This window comes from Physella acuta, unplaced genomic scaffold, assembly GCF_028476545.2.
Source record: "Physella acuta isolate Inbredline_101_S28 unplaced genomic scaffold, ASM2847654v3 ptg000776l, whole genome shotgun sequence".
Lineage (NCBI taxonomy): Eukaryota > Metazoa > Mollusca > Gastropoda > Physidae > Physella > Physella acuta.
In genome coordinates this window covers 276284-293433 of record NW_026732294.1, presented here as the reverse complement: position 1 = coordinate 293433, position 17150 = coordinate 276284, and the positions used below count along the sequence as shown (strand labels likewise).

The following is a 17150-nucleotide window of genomic DNA, read 5'->3' as shown; positions in this document are numbered from 1 at the left end:
TTAATACTAGCCTATTAGCGTAAACAGTTATTTTCCAAACTACGTTTTTCACCAATCATTATGTCATCCATCCCTTTGATGTCTTTGCACCAACAATATGTCATCCATCCTTTAATGTCTTTCTTAACCTCTCACACAGGCATGCTATACATCATGCACGATGGAATCTACCTGTTGGGGATACACCTATAAGCTAGAAGGTCAATGTTTGCATAAGATTTTGTCGCACGCAGAAACAGTAGAGCAAGAAGGAGCTGCATTTATTCGATGCTAAACGGGTTAGGCTTTGGGTTGTGATATGTATTCCGAAAAAAACGTCTGTTTTGTATTTGTTTATTATTACCTGAAATTTATGATTGCAAAATTTTAAACAGGGGGTGTAAAATTCAGGACAAATACAGCCTGAAGTTAATACAATCGCAAAATCGTGAAACAACAGTAATCATAATTATGATGTAAGTAGTTAAAACAATATTCAAGGAAACTCTTGTGATTTGTAGCGGCAACTATTTGAAGATTATGTCAAATCTCTATCTCAGCACTTGCTGCAAAATGGGATAAACTTACAAGGACCCTGATAAAGAACTTGATTCTAAAGTTATAGCATCTATGTACACCACTGTTCATAGCAGTAAGCGGTTTTGAATTTTTTAAAAGCCTATAACTTGAGTACTATTTCAGATAGATAAATGAAATTTCACATGTAAGTAAAAGATCTAATCTTCTACCTTCTATCAAATTTTGAGTAATTTCCGTTGACCGGTAGTAGTAATCTACGCTATTTCCCATTTCTCAAAAAACGCATGTAAATTTATAAAGTACTAATAATATTCCGCACTATTATGCATATTTTGTTTTGGCGATCGCTTAGTGCGCAATTCTTTTTTTCTACGAGATTCTATTTTTAAAAGTTTAAGTAATTAAAAATCATGTCTATATTCCGAGTTGCATTCCCACGTAGAAGAAAATTCGAGAAAGTTGAGGGGAGATCACTCCCGGTTTATTTATTTTTGAATTCTTTCAAGTTGCCTTTTGGGGTGCATTTCTCGCCTCTTTACAGAGTTTTTCGTTATTTTATTTTTGTCTACTTGCTTTTTTTAAAATTTCTATGTTACTTCTGACGTTTAAAAACAGTTAAAAAGTGAAATTATAACAACACTACACATATACATTTTTAAATATAAGAAAAGCAGCGAATGTACTAAAACGTTTTATTTTATAAGAATAGATAAAAAAAACGAGAAAAAACCATTAGATATTTTTTTAAAAAATAAGTTTTATATAAGATGAAGAAGAGCTATAAAATGATTTTATCATATTAATTAATCGTGTACAGTATTTTGAAAAACAAAAAGCATTTTTACACACAAAAAAAATTTACTTTAAAGTGAAATAGTGTTTTGTTTAAAAAAATATATAAATATATTATTGTGGAGATTTAAAAATGTTTTGATCTATTAAAAATTTTTTTTAAAAAAGAGAAATATGCTATATATTTAAGAAAAGTATTTTCCCACTTGAAACGTATAATAATGAATCCATTACTATTCTAATGTGTACATGCAACGGTAACTATAAAAACCACTGATTTAACTGATACCATGAATATATATATATGTATATATATATATATATATATATATATATATATATATATATATATATATATATGTTTATACAAGGATAACTTTTACATGCTAAATCAAGCATTAAGCATTGAGCATCGAACAAAGCTTGATGTCGACTTGTCCGTGTTTATGTCCGTCACTGTTCCATCTAAGATGTAGTGATTGCAACTGTTTGATTTTTTGGAATATTCATATCCAACACATAGCGGGGTAACCATGCAAGAGTCGAAACAGTCCTGTATACGGTATTAATACATAATTGATTATACGTACACATATAGTTCAAAGTTAACAATCAAAACAATTAAGATACGTTTAATTAAATAATTCTTTTTCAAAATATTAGAAACGATGCACTAGTCTTGTATCAAGAAAACTGTTACAATTTTCCGGATTAAATATATAGTGAAACAACCTAATATTAAAAACACAGTTTATACAGTATCATTTCTATTTTTTTTTTCAAAAGTCAAATCTTTACCTTATGAGTATTGTAGGGTAGGATTGCTAGGCGAATAGACGAATATGCTGAGCAGTCACCTGATTAAAAGATTTGTGACGATATATATATATATATATATATATATATATATATATATATATATATATATATATATATATATATATATATATATATATATGTAATTATCACACACAGTATTATCAATCACAAATGTGTACGCTAACCATGCAAGAAATACCTTGGGTGTAAACAGTGTGTTTTATAAGTGCTAGTGTTTACCTATGTTAATATAAATTATAATTTAGTCTGAAATTTGTGTAAAAAGTTAATTGAGAGGACGAAATCACGTCACTAATTTTTAGAATCAGAATTTTAGCAAGCAAAGTTTAGAACTTTTATCGAAAATTTAAAACCCATTAAAATATCAATGTATTATATTAAACGGTCAAAATAATACGTTCATTTAGCATTTTGGCTGAAATAGCTGTGCTTTTCATGAATGGTAACTTGAAAGCGAATAAAAACTGATATTACCAAACAAAACATGATGTGTGTAATAGGATTAATGTAAAAAAAAAAGTCTTACATATTATATTATTATTTTTTATAACAATGTATTTCAATAATATTTCCAACACATATAAAAACCTGTACATTAAAGATAATGCAATTGGGGACACTTTAAGATAAACTTTTTTTAAAAAAAATTCACCTGATACGTTTTGGCACCTGATGTACGGATTAACTTCCAAATCTGAGTTTTCCGTATCAACAACATCCCCCGTCACCAGCTTTAGTTCGCAACTTGTCCCAACTTTGTAGATGTAAGAATAACAAGATGGATTCGCTGCACACATTTCGAAACAAGCCTGTTGTTTGAAACAAAGTTAAAGGTTGCGTTAGATCATATATTTTAGCAGCATATTTAATATGTGAAATTTAATACACGATTTTATTTAATTAAACAGATAGAAACAAAAACGATTGCTTTATTTTTAAAAATGCTGACTTTGATGTAAATTAAGTTTAAAAACAAGTTTACCGTTAACCAGAGGCGTAGCGACCCTTCCCGGCGCCCGGACAAACTTTCGATTTGCAACCCCCCTCAAACGTTCGATTTGCACCCACCCCCTCAAACTATTGATTTGCACCCCCCCCCCCCCCTCAAACTTTCAAGTTGTTTTTCCCACCCATATAACCCCCCCCCCCCCGCCCCCCCCCCCCCTTGCTATACCTCTGCCGTTAACAGTATATGTAAAACCCCGGTAATTTAACGCAATATTTAATTTTAGGGAAAACATTACACACCTTATTATAATCCAACTTTCGTGGGTTTTTTTGCTCTAATTTATCAAAATAAATCCAAAATCATAGGATAAAAACCAATCTGACAATGTTGCTTTATTATTTTTTTGTAAGTTGACACTAAACTTACTATTAACAGCAATGATAATACTAATATACTCGACAATTTAAAACATAATTAATTCTAGCTATAATTATAAAAATGTTGACAGTTTTAAAAATCAAAATGTAGTAAGAAAATCAAATCGTGATAATTACTTCTATTTTTAGTAGGCAGTAAGTATCCCTTACTTTGTGACAATTTGATACTTCATTGGCAGTATAAATCGAAAAAAATGCGATTTAGACAAAATAGCCTACTTTATAAAACTGTCACACAGAAAAATAATATTCCTTTATTTTGTATTCAGTATTTAAACGAAATGTGTATATTTGTATGTATTTAAAAATAAAGCTTTTGTTTAATATTGTCTCTATATTAAGGAACTATCTTTTAGATAATTTGAATTTTTTTTAAAGTTATCATATAATTGACATTATTACTATATTTTAAGTGTTATACCTTGTTTGTTAAATTCTTGTAAATTTTAGAGGTTTTAGATGAGTAGGCATTACACTGTGCTGGAAAAAAGAAATAAAATTAATGTCGACTAGTAAATTCTATTCACAATGGTATATATGTAATATTAGGTTAATAGAGCATGAAATTGAGACAACATAATTATTACGTTTCCTGTTATATGCTCAATGTTTATGTATTAATTAACGGTTTTTCTTTTATATTAGATGACATGAAAGTTAATAAAGCGATGAACTAAGAATAATATTTAAAATACTATATTAATTTTATTTTTTATTTCACAGGTTATTGGATAAAGATGAGCAATCCGTACTTAGTCTACACAAACACACACACACACACATATATATATATCTATATATATATATATATATATATATATATATATATATATATATATATATATATATATATATATACATATTAAGTATGATTACCTGTACAGGTAGAGGTATCTGTTTCAGAAACACTATAACCCGGATCACATGAGCACGAGTAGCTTCCAATAGTGTTTGTACACGTATGATGACATGGGCTTTCTGTTTGGCCGCTGCATTCATCAACGTCTAAGAAAACAAAACAAACTTTAAGCCCGTTCATCAAAAGCGTAGTATACTACATTAATGGCTTAGTGACATTGCGAACTTTACAGAATGGTTCCAGAAAAACCCATCGACGACAGTTTCTCTGCCCACATAGTTGTTTTGATGAGAAAGGACACGATTGTACCGTTGTCAATCCCTGTCCCCTTTACATGCAAAATTTTTAGCCCCCCTCCCCCCGTACAATCACCACTCGCACCACTCCCTAACATGCCATGTGAATCAAGTTGAGCGCCTAAAATGTTTCTCATTGTTTGAAACTATGTATCATCTCCTATGCTCAGTTAATTTTTGTAAAGAAATGTGGCTGTAAGATTGCAGTTTATGACCGGGAACTAAGAAAAACAGGAATATACAACTACGTCTAATCTTTATGAAAAACAACTAGATCTAGTGGCGTAGCGAGGTCGGGTGTCACCCGGTGCGGCACTAAATGGTATCACCCCCCAGAGGCATAGCGACCCTTCCCGGGGACAAACTTACAAATTTTCGATTTGCACCCTCCCCCCCCCCCCTCAAACTTTCGAATTGCAAGTTGTTTTTTCTATATATTTTACTATTTTTTTTGCCTTGGTGTCACCCCCCCCCTAAATGGTGTCACCCGTTGCGGTCCGCACCCCCACCCTCCCCCCCCCCCCTCGCTTCGCCTCTGACTAGATCTTGTTATATTTTAGCATACCATATCGTTAAAATAATGAATGCTTATTGCAGGTTTGTGAGCAAAAAGACTCGTGTTAGATAAGTGTTTTAATTGTACCATGTTTTACTTAAAAGCTTTGAATTCAATATATTACGTTTATATGATATCTGTTTAGAACATATAGCCTACTTTTGTTTGCTTAATAAAAGTATGTGCAATTAAAAGACAAAAATTAAAAGTAAATAAAACAAGAGTTTATTTTATACCGTGCACTACAGATATATCGCTGATTATGCAATGATACAGTAAAAAGAAAAAAAAAACTGACCAACACATGATGTGGGGTCTGTAGCGTTTATCTTGTAACCTTCTCTACAGGAACATCTAAAGCCTCCAGGTTTGTTAGTGCAGATTTGTTCACACACAGGGTCAGATGTTCTGGCACATTCGTTGATGTCTGATAGAAATGTGTCAACATTAGTTTAGGGTTTGAACTAAACGTTAATCTATAAATAGTAAAAATATAATGCAGCTGAATAGATCAAAACGAGAGCTTGCATCTTATATTTCTCAGAATCAATGCATTAGACAACATTCCTGATTTTAAAAACATATTTATATTAATTAAATACTAAAGCCATCTATTGGGCAGATGAAGTAGAGTTTATATGTATCTTGACACTCGGCAAATTAATGGATGTCAGCACTATGCCAGCCGCTTTTACTTTCTCTTATTTGTGTTAGATACCCATCACAGCTGGATGGACTCAAAGACGTTCCACTGACTTGAAACCGGGCTCGAATTTGAGACTTTCGGGTTAGAAGTCTTGCTCACTACTACTAAACCACTCCGTTCCATTATTATACACGAGCTGACCCGCGACGTAGCATACGCCTCTATCTAGTTGTTTTATTTTCTACTTATCAACAATTCATAATTTGTGAATTCGACACTACCCCACACCCCCTGCCTACCACCCCCCCCCCCCACCCCGCCTAGTGAAATCAGCCGTTTACAGACGACAATGAAAATATCAAGCAGAACTTATCTCCCCTTAGTTTCAAATTACTTAAAAACTAAATTATCTGCCCCTAATAGCCGTCACGTATTTGAATCGGCTCTACTATTGTAAACATTCGGGGTGAACCACAGCTCACATGACAGGTGGGGATGAGGGTGGTGGCTGAGCTGCGTGGTGTTTTCTATGGTCTCCATGAAGAGAATTATATATACGAGCCGACACGCGGCGTATCATACGCCGCTAACGCCGCTATTTAGTTGTTTTATTTTCTACTTTTCAGTAATTCATAATTTGTGAATTCGACAGTACCAATGCTGTCACTGAAAATATTTGCTTTAAAACACTATCAGTAAGTCGTTAAGGATGATATCCTCCCCCTCCCCTAACCCCCCCCCCCCCACCACGTGAAGAAAGCAGCCTCCTCTTAGCTACCTCCCCTAAGTTTAAAATCGTTTCAAACTAAATTATCTGCCCCTAATAGCCGTCACTAAACCCGGCTCTACGATTGTAAACATTTAGCGTGGACCACAGCTCACCAGACCATGTAGGAGTGGGGTGGTAAGGAGCGCGCTTACAGCTTGTTTTCTAACGTCTCCAAAAAGAGAATTATATATATAGATAGATTATTATTGTAATTTCGGCGTGGTCGAGTCGGTAAAGCTAATGGTTGCTAAACCGAAAGGAGTTGAGATCGATCCTCCGTACAGATGAGGCTCGATAGAAAGGGATAGCAAGTCTTAAAGTTGACACGTATAAATAATTGTACTGTGTCCATGTTCATAGTAGCACACATGTTGAGATGATATTCATATTTTTTTTTAAAAATACTTCTACATTTCCTACCCAGAGTCTTAACGAATATGCCTAACAATGAACAATAGCGTATATGGGAAACTTTAAGCTTATTCTAGATCGATAAAAGGTAATATATTTATGTTTAGGGGTAAATCTTTGTCCGGATTCTCACCACTCGCCCCTATTTATAAAGTTTTAAATATCCCAAAATGTATATTTGAAATACTGCTCGTATTGTAGATATTCTTATTTCAAGGTATTGACAGATATACACACATAAATAAGTACAAAAACTAATAAAGTTTAAGTTTATACAATATTTTAAGTATAAAGATACACATGTTCATGCTGAAACTATAGTAATTGACAATATTACATTTTTTTAAATTATAATTTTAAAAGTTTAGCTACTAGTGTCATATACATCTAACCTGAGCATCTGTTTGGATTTGTTTCACTGATGGCGTATCCAGATTTACATGAACACGAGTAGCCTCCAATTGTGTTGGTACACAACTGTTCACACGGTGAGTGTTTTTTACATTCGTTGATGTCTGAAAATTTTATAAAATTTCAAAATAAAGATATTTGTTTTTAAATTTAAAATACTGTAGCATTTAATTTATTCCTCAAAAACATCATTTTATGTTTTCTAACATGTACATTAAGCAGATATTTCCTAAATGATGTTCTATGCAGAGGCGTAGTGAGGAGGAGGGGGGTCGAGTTGACATATGTCCCCGGGCGCCGACATTAGGGGGAAGGTGCCAAAATGGGTTGGAAAAAAAATTGAAAGTTTGGAGGGGGGATGGGGGTGCAAACGAAAAGTTCGAGGGGGGGGGTGCAAATCGAAAGTTTGTCCCCGGGCGCCAGGTAGGGTCGCTACGCCTCTGGCTCTATGCTATATTTGGCATCTTAATTTTGATTATTAGATGAACTTACCTCGACACTCGTTTTGGTTTGTTTTGCTTATGGTGTATCCAGATTCACAAGAGCAAGAGTAGCTGCCGGGGGTGTTGATACAAATCTGCTCACATGGGGGATCGTGGCGACGGCTGTTGCATTCGTTAATGTCTTGATAAAACATTTAAACATGTTAAAATGTTAATATAGGTATGTGCTTTAATAAGATATTGAGAGTTGGTATTATTTTCTTAATAATTAATGCAGCTTATTATAACACTTTTTAAAATACATAGGATTAATTGAAAATGTTTTTTTTTTTTAATTTAGGACTACGTGTTCAGATATATATATGAAATTTACAAAGATCAATATTAAATATTATAAGTAATAATTACAGGTCAACACACACATCCACATTTATTTTTATGTTACTTTAGATTTACCAAGACATCTTGAAGGATCCCTTTTGCTGATCACGTATCCAGGTCTACAGGAACAGGTGCGGCCTTTCTTTGAGTAATGGGCAAAATGTTCACATCGTGATCTCAGGCTGAGAGCTGGCAAAGTGAAATGTTTAAGGTAAAAACAACGGGGTAAATGTATATTTCTATTTTATAGCAATGAGAACTGTAGCTTGTAAAATGTGAACATTTAGTTTAACTTGCTAAAAGTCATTTATATTTTTAAATAAATGTTGTAACATAAATTTGATACTGTAAATGTCCGTGTAGAAAAACATCATCATGGTTGATCTATCCGTAGCATACATTTGATGTTTAGGAATAAATAAAATTTTGTTCAATAAACACAGTAAATTTAACTCTCCTTTCGTTCACTAGATTGGATATTATTTATTCGATTTTTTTTTAAATAAGCTAAGTTATTCATGTATTACTACGATACATTTTAATAAACTATATCTATACATCAAATCATATTCACTGTTTTAGGAAATCATATTATGTAACTTTTTCAAATAAACTTCGTTATATCTAACCCGAAAGTCTCGATTTCGGATTTCTGCCTTCAGCCGACACGACATCAACACAGCACTGATGTGCACATGACTCTAATTATTTTATTTTTTATCTAGCGAACAAATAAAAAAAATGGATATACCATGCTCAAAGCACACGCAGACAAGCAGTAAAACGTCCAGGATTAGATTTAAACTTGGGGACGTCATGTCGGTGGGTATCAATCTTAAAGCAGAATGTCTGTAGGGAAAGAAAAAAAAACTTTCTTTAAATATGATGGTCCATTCTTAACCATTACACGTCCTGCTTACTATCTATATATATAATTCTCTTCTGGGATCAGTTAGAAAACAAGCTGCAAGCGCCTCCTTGCAGTCCCCTCTCTTTCTCTCTATCACTATCACTACCATTCCCACCCCACCCCAATATTGTCTGGTGAGCGTTGTTCACTCTAAATTTTTACAAAGCTAAATGTTTACAAATCGTAGAGCCGTACAGCCGGGTTTCTATTAGGGGCAGATAATTTAGTTCGATTTTAAACTTACAGGAGGTAACTAAGAAATAACTAAGAGGAGGCTGCTTTCACGGGGGGGGGGGGGGGAGGGGGTGTAGGGTCGGGGTTAGGGGAAAGGGGGGGGGGGTTAGTGTTTTAAAGCAAATATTTTCAGTGGCAGCATTGGTACTGTCGAATTTACAAATTATGAATTACTGAAAAGTAGAAAATAAAACAACTAAATAGCGGCGTATGATACGCTGCGGGTCGGCTCGTACTATTATATTCAACAATCTTCATCTAAGAAACGGGACATAACCTTGGACAGTTATGTGCTTAATAACTAGACTTTTTTTTCACTGCTGAATCGGGTTCTGTTCGCATACAAGTTTCGTTATTATTTTCTGGAAAAAATTCTAAACTTTAAAATGTTTGTCTTTTACAATCTATTAAATCGCTTTAAACTTTGACATCCATGTACATTTTAAGTGTTTGACTGTAATTTATTTAGAGAAAGTTTTGCTGAATATTGATCATTAAAAAAAATCTGAAAATTTTTTTAGCGTAAAAATCTTTTTTAGAGTAACATAATAGTGTTAATGTTGTAGTAGCATTCAAACTCCGATAAAAAATTGCCTTCCCTTTACGATTTTTTAGTAATATAAATATCTTTCATCTAGCTCAATGACTACGATAGAAGAATGAAGTTATATAAAAAAAAAACTCCGTAGTTCAACAACTCTAAAGAGTAATTTGAAATAAGTTGTTTTTTTCACCCCTTATGATATGCTTCACTTGATTCTAATTATGAAGTGGGGTGGTTGGGAGTTGTGTAGCTTGCTTTAAAGCAGCGGGCCTAATTCATGTATACATCAAGCTTTCTACATCAGTGAGCCACTCAAGCGAACCGATGTTATACAAAGGTTATGCAAGTATCAAGAGTGTAGGAAGTGGGGTAGCATTTACAGAAGATATGATACTCTGGCTAGCAAACCCTAAAGCGATACATGTCTAACGCTAAGTGTACACATACCTAGGATACATGTAATCACATACTGATGCTCTTGTAGGAGATTTATCCCTACTCTACTTTTATTTCAACCTTACGGTCTATTTTCTATCAGCACCAGACAAATTGTGTTCTAATTTTTTTCTTGTTATACAATAAAAAATCACAACAAAATACAGCGGGAGTGATCTCCCTTGAACAGAGCGTTCGTTCTTTTATTTATATGTGAAATTTCGTTTATCTCTCTAAAACAGTACTCAAGTTATTGGGTTCGATAAACTAAAAGTAGAATAAATTCCACTCCCGGTTATCGGAAATCGCTGAAAAGTTAAAAAAAAACGACAAATTTGATATAATTCATATTTATGAAATTTTATCAACTTAGCTGTAACTCAAATTATAGTGTTCACAGACATACATACACCCACACACACAGACATACAGACAGAATTGCAAGAACCGATTTTTCCGACTATAGCGCCGAAATTTTGGCAAATCTGCATTTATAATCTTTGCCCAATTAAGATAAGTACTTTATACTCCGATGAAGTACCGAGGTGTAAAACGATGAAAACTGTCATACATTTCATGTGATTTGTGTGCACAATTACAATACTTCCTATATAATCTGTATACGAGAAAGTAAATATCACGCATAGAAAAAATTCACTGAAAATATTTAAATTGGTGTAACCTTAATAACGCTATATGCGTGTATGACTAAAATAAAAGCCTGGGTTCTAACTATTGGAAAATATATCCCCTATTACAGGAAGATCATTGATAGGTGTATGTTCCAAAGATAATATAAGACCCTTGTTGAGTTTTCATCATGAGCGCCCAAGATTTTATTTTTAATCATAAAATCCTCTTATATGTTTAGAAAGGCTATACTAAACAAAATTTAGGCTTTACTTTTAAATGTACAGAATATAAAGAAAGTATTGTAATCGTGCACGAAAATCAGCAAAATATACGCAGAAAAAGCGGTAAAACAATAACTTTCAAACAGCAAATGGGCACAATACTTGAAATATATATATATATATATATATATATAGGCCTATATATATATATATATATATATATATATATATATGTTTTGCGAAATTCTAGATAACACATTTTAACTTAAGTTAAACTCAGAGAAGTAAAATAGATAAAATTCTAAACATTGCCATCCCAAAAACTAAGAGACAAGTGAGGCAACTTGTAGGCCTTATTAGCTATTACTCCAAAATGATCCCCCCTGGCGCTAACAACCCTGGCTACTGGTCAGTATAAAGACTACTATTGTCCTGTCAGAGCGGTCAGTCTCCTTTGAACGTGTCACCTACTGTCCATCCCTACTGTGTACCCTGTAATTATCTAGTGAATAGGTGCTTGTGGAATTCTGACCTAACAGTCATCATATTAATAATAAATAATCTAACGATTTATAAATAAAATATGCCCATACGTTTATAAATTCTTATGCGTTAGCTAACTAGAAAGGTGTGGTAAAATAGTAGAGCATACAACTGCTAACTTGAAAGTCTCGAGTTGGAGTTCAGTTTCAAGTCTGTAAACGTACCAGATTGCTATTGCTGTATTTTTTTTTTTAATTTTTTTTTTCTAGTTTTATTTTGGCCGATTCTAGTCGGAATAAGATACGCATGCGATACGCATGCGCAATGGAGAGAAATTACGACTTAGCGGCGATGTTTTCGATGGTACTGCGCATGCGTGTGTTTACAACCGCAGAACCCTAATACCAACCCTAATCCTATCCTTAACCCTATCCCGCTAATCCTATCCCTAACCCTAACCCTAGCCCTAATCCCATCCCTAACCCTAGCCCTAATCCTATCCCTAACCCTATCCCTAATCCTACCCCTAACCCTCATTCTAGCCCTAACCCTAGCCATAGGTCACTGCGCATGCGCAGAACTATCTTTTGCCGAAAAATCTTATTCCGAGTAGGCACTTCGTTTTATTTTTCCAGTATGACAACTAGAGGCGTAGCTAGGGGAGGGCGGGGAGGGCGGCCGCCCCGGGCGCCGACCCTAGGGGGGCGCCAAAAGGGGTAGAAAAAAAAATTTAAAAGCTCATTTTAAGCTGCAGTTTTAAGCTGCGCTTTTTCGAAGACTAAAATCGGAAAAATTCACATCGGATTAAGGAATAAAAAACCGATATCACTCAGAACCCCACCAGTTTCATATGCGCAATGACCGAACCCTTCTTAATAGTTCTATCGTCCACACTGACAAAATCCGATCGTGAATCATATGAGTCGGCTGTGTGTCTTGACCTCCGCGGATGCCCTGAATTACCGAACCTCTTGGGTTCTATGCAACCCACTGTTCTAAACTCTTTTGATTTTCTTCTTTTTATTCATTTCGGCTTTATAAGGAACATAGGCGTAGGCAACACTTCGTCAACTCACTTGATTTTTAAGAAGATCGAACCCTAATAATCCAGCCTCTCCTGAACGTCATGGGTGTCAGCTATTATCATTAAACCGGTTGTTACAGCTTCTTCATCCAGTACAATTAGTTATTGACTGTGTGCGAGAAGGCAGCGCACATCTGATAAATCCAAGACTTCAGTTTGTTTCCTCAAGCTTGTTTCCTTATACAATCTACCAGTCAATAAAATACCCATATAGCTTTCCAATGTGAACAATGCTTTTGCTATTGTATGTCAATTGTATGACCTTAATCTAACAAACTTATAATCCAACTATGTACTATATCAGGGGTCTCCAAACTACGGCCCGCGGGCCGGATGCGGCCCGCAAGGTCCTCTCATCCGGCCCGCGGAGATCTTTTTGTCCACGGAAAAAATGTCTGTTAGAGGTGGCTGAGGAACTTTGCCCATAAAATTCAAAACAATATGAAAATGCAGCTTTAGGTGCAAATACCCTTGCATACCTTGTTGCAGACATGGGTGAAAACATCGTGACTCAAATAGCGAAAAATGCAAGCACGTTTCACTATTTTTTAATTGCAATGGATAAGTCGATGGACAGCTCAACTGCTTGTGTTCATTAGGGGTGTGGATGAAGATATGAACATAACACAAGAGCTGGCTTCCCTACATAATATGTATGGCACTGTTACCGGAGAGGATATATTTAATGAGTTTAAGAAAACATTTGCTGATTATAACTTGGACTGGACTAACCTCAGTTGACTGATGATGAGGAAAAGTACATTAGTAGCATAAAGAAATGCTTGGTTGGACAAGTGAATGAGAAAAATAAAGATATATATGGACATTAGCAATGTACTGAATCCTGTGGTGAAGATGGCGAATTTAATAAGGTCACATGGGCTCAACCATAGATGTAGAATACATGAAGAATAATTTGAGAGCAAACTTTGACCTCGAGTGTGTTGTCGGCCCTCGACAGTGTTTTTTTCAGATTGGGGGGGGGGGGGCGGCACTTGAAATGTGTATATATTTCTATATGGACTATATGTTTTAGTGGGGGGGGAGGGCGGGGCGGTGGACTTTTTTTGTTGGGGGGGGGGGGGCTCCATAAAACCGAAGATATGCCTTGAAGAAACTCTGGCCCCCGAACTGATATTTGATAGTCAATGCGGCCCCCGGTCTGAAAAGTTTGGAGACCCCTGTACTATATCATAACAGAGACTGTTCCAAAGATAAAACATAAAAAGACTGTCCTAAACGAATTAGCACCGCTACAATTTTTATTTTTTTCGGACATTACTAATCATCTTGTTTTAAAGGATAATGCATCTTAAGGGGAATTTAATTGGCGACGAGTAAAGTTTTAGGGAACGACAATCATACAGCGTAATTATTAATTTCTTTCCGGACTGTCGCACACACACACACACACACACACACACACACATATATATATATATATATATATATATATATATATATATATATATATATATATATATATATATATATATATAGGGGCGCCAAACTGAAAGTTCGCCCCGGGCGCCGGGAGGGGTCGCTACGCCTCTGATGACAGCAAGCAGTGTTTGTGTAGCTATTGTCAAAAATATAATTATTTGTATATTTTTAATCATTATAACACCAATTACATATTTTAATCACAGTATCTAAATTCACTATAATTTTAATTTATAATGCCTTTCCTTCCAATGTAAGTTCAAGATCTGCGTATAAAACATTACATAATATTTTTGTTTTAATTTGTCAATCATATACCAGAATACAATCATACGAAACATGCAATAGAGTTACAGATCTAATATGTTTTAACATACCTGCTTTTATAAGAAGATGAAAATCAGCTCGTACTTTTTAAAGTCCTCAAAGGAACCTAGGTATACACTTTCACAACTCTAGGTTCGCTTCTACTCTACAGCTGTCCGTATATAAATGTAAGACAAAATGACGTATCCATGCTATTCCAATATCTGTGACACTTTTAGTTTACCAGACCGTAAATGATAAAAATGTTTTGCGTTTCAATCAAACTCGTCTAACTAGTTTTCGACGCCAGTGTGCTATTGAAATATCTGTATTTATGTTGCATGATAATTTATACCATTCAGTTATGTTTAGGTTTAGTTATTAGATATATTTTAAAAACGTTTTTGAGTTTACTCTAACGATGCTGGCATTAAACAAATGTAAACACAAGTTAAAATGTATGCTATTTTTGTGGTAGAGTGATGATCAACATGAATCGCAGTAACTGGGGTCTAAACGCTTAAGTTTATTATTACTTTCTCGTATACAGAGTATATTGTAATCGTGCACACAAATTTTGACAGTTTTCACCTTTTACACATCATTACTTCATCATATAGAGAGTTTAGAGGACTTTTTTTTTAATTGGTTAAAAATAATAAATGCAGAGTTATAAAAATCTCATCGTTCTATGCGTAATCGAATAGGAAAAACTGGGCTTTTTAATTCTGTCCGAACATCTCTATGTGCTCGTATGTAAGTCTGTGTTATATAAGAATATTCGAGAATGTTTAGGGGAGATTCACCCCCTTCCCCGGTTTATTTTAATTATGTTTCTTTGTAGAATTATATGTGTGTGTTGCTTTCGGTGAGGTGAAAAGTATCGTTGAAATGGAAAACTCCAACCCAAAACTATTGAGTTCAGATCCTTATATCGATGTTTTAGGTCGTCCCCTAACCTAGGTGTCTCTCGTGTCCAAATTACATGTGTATTGCACTGTGGGAGGATGTAAAAACCTGGTGGAAACCCGTCTAATTTCATAGAAAAGAAATGCTCTATCTTATGCAATGGACATTTTCTGTGCAAACATTTATATAATCAGCGGCTAATTTAGTATGCTGTTACGAAATCGCATTTAATATAGCTCCCCTTATTTACGATCTAATTGCCGCCAACCCTACGACCCACACCCCCAACCCCCAAAAACACACATCAACGACACACGTCTATGCCTCAATTCCTTTTTATGCATACAGCCCCCCTCCAATGTTACAAGATTATATTTAAGTGCGCTAAATCATGTTTTAACGGTATGTGTTCTCCCACAATCCTTTTCTATCCCGTACAATCCGATATACTACACTTATGCTAATACCTATCTTATACATAACAAGGTGTTGTGAACAAGAATTGAGACAGAGTAGTCGAATTGTAGAGCTTACGACTGTTAACCCGAAAGTTACGAGTTCGAATCCAGGGTACCCAACTCACGTCAGGGAAAGTAAAGGCAGCTGGGCATAGTGCTGACCACAGTCTCCCTTCATGAACTCTACTTCACTTGCCCCATGGACGATCAGGTTGAAAAGGCAACTTTACTAGTAGAAAAGAATAAAAAAAAACACACCATCAAAACTGTCTGAATGAAACAATATCCACTATTCATTACAAACAAAGGCATGGTAATGTAGGCCTTTCTATAGGCTTTACTAACCATGTATGCAGAGTTTCTTCCAGGCATCTCTTCGGGGGGGCTAAGCCCCCCCGAAAATTTTTTACCGCCCCCCCGAACGAAATGAAATTTATATATTTTATATAGAAAATATATACTTTTAACAGTGTCCGCCCCCCCGAAGAAAGTTTACCGCCCCCCCCCCCCCCCGAAGATTTCAAGTGCCCCCCCGGAGAAAATAGTCTGGAAGAAACACTGCATGTATGCACACAAAAAAACACATTCAGATCTCTATTTTTAACATCCCCCAGACCCTAGATGTTGGAGAGATATTTTAGGCTGGGATATAAAATCTCAACCTGACAAAACGCTTACACAAAGCTTATCGATGCATGTTAATCTCGACAGTTCGTTGGGCGTTGACTCGGTTCAAAACGAGAGATTTTTTTATGGAGAGGGGGTATACAAATTATGTGGGCTATAATGAACTGTCAAGTAGAGCAGAACGTAAGAAGATTTGTAACCCCACTTTAACTTCGATAAAATAGAAAACATTCGGAGATTGGATAATGACTCAGAGCAGTGGCGTAGCGAGGTCGGGTGTCACCCGGTGCGGCACTAAATGGTGTCACCCCCCAGAGGCGCAACGACCCTTCGTGGGGACAAACTTTCAATTTTCGATTTACAACCCCCCCCCCCCCCCCCTCAAACTTTCGATTTGCACCCCCTACCTCTATTATGTGGAATTATCATTTTTCTATATACATTTTGCTATTTTTTGCCTTAGAGTCACCCCCCCCCAAATGGTGTCACCCGGTGCGGTCCGCACCCCCCGCACCCCCCTCGCTACGCCCCTGACTCAGAGGTATAGTGCAAGA

General features: G+C 35.3%; 1 protein-coding gene across 1 annotated transcript; it reads right to left on the bottom strand.

Annotated features, from left to right (window-relative positions):
• Positions 1-1646: 1646 nt before the first annotated feature.
• Positions 1647-14772, bottom strand: LOC131950684 (fibulin-1-like). The gene is made up of 11 exons (XM_059312909.1): positions 14674-14772; positions 9061-9158; positions 8385-8498; positions 7978-8109; positions 7467-7589; positions 5547-5675; positions 4414-4542; positions 3959-4017; positions 2804-2960; positions 2110-2168; positions 1647-1864 (listed from the first exon to the last, which is right to left on the bottom strand). The coding sequence occupies exons 2-11, from the start codon at positions 9125-9127 to the stop codon at positions 1703-1705; spliced, it is 1131 nt and encodes a 376-aa protein (XP_059168892.1). The 5' UTR covers positions 9128-9158; positions 14674-14772; the 3' UTR covers positions 1647-1702.
• Between the last annotated feature and the right edge of the window lie 2378 nt (positions 14773-17150).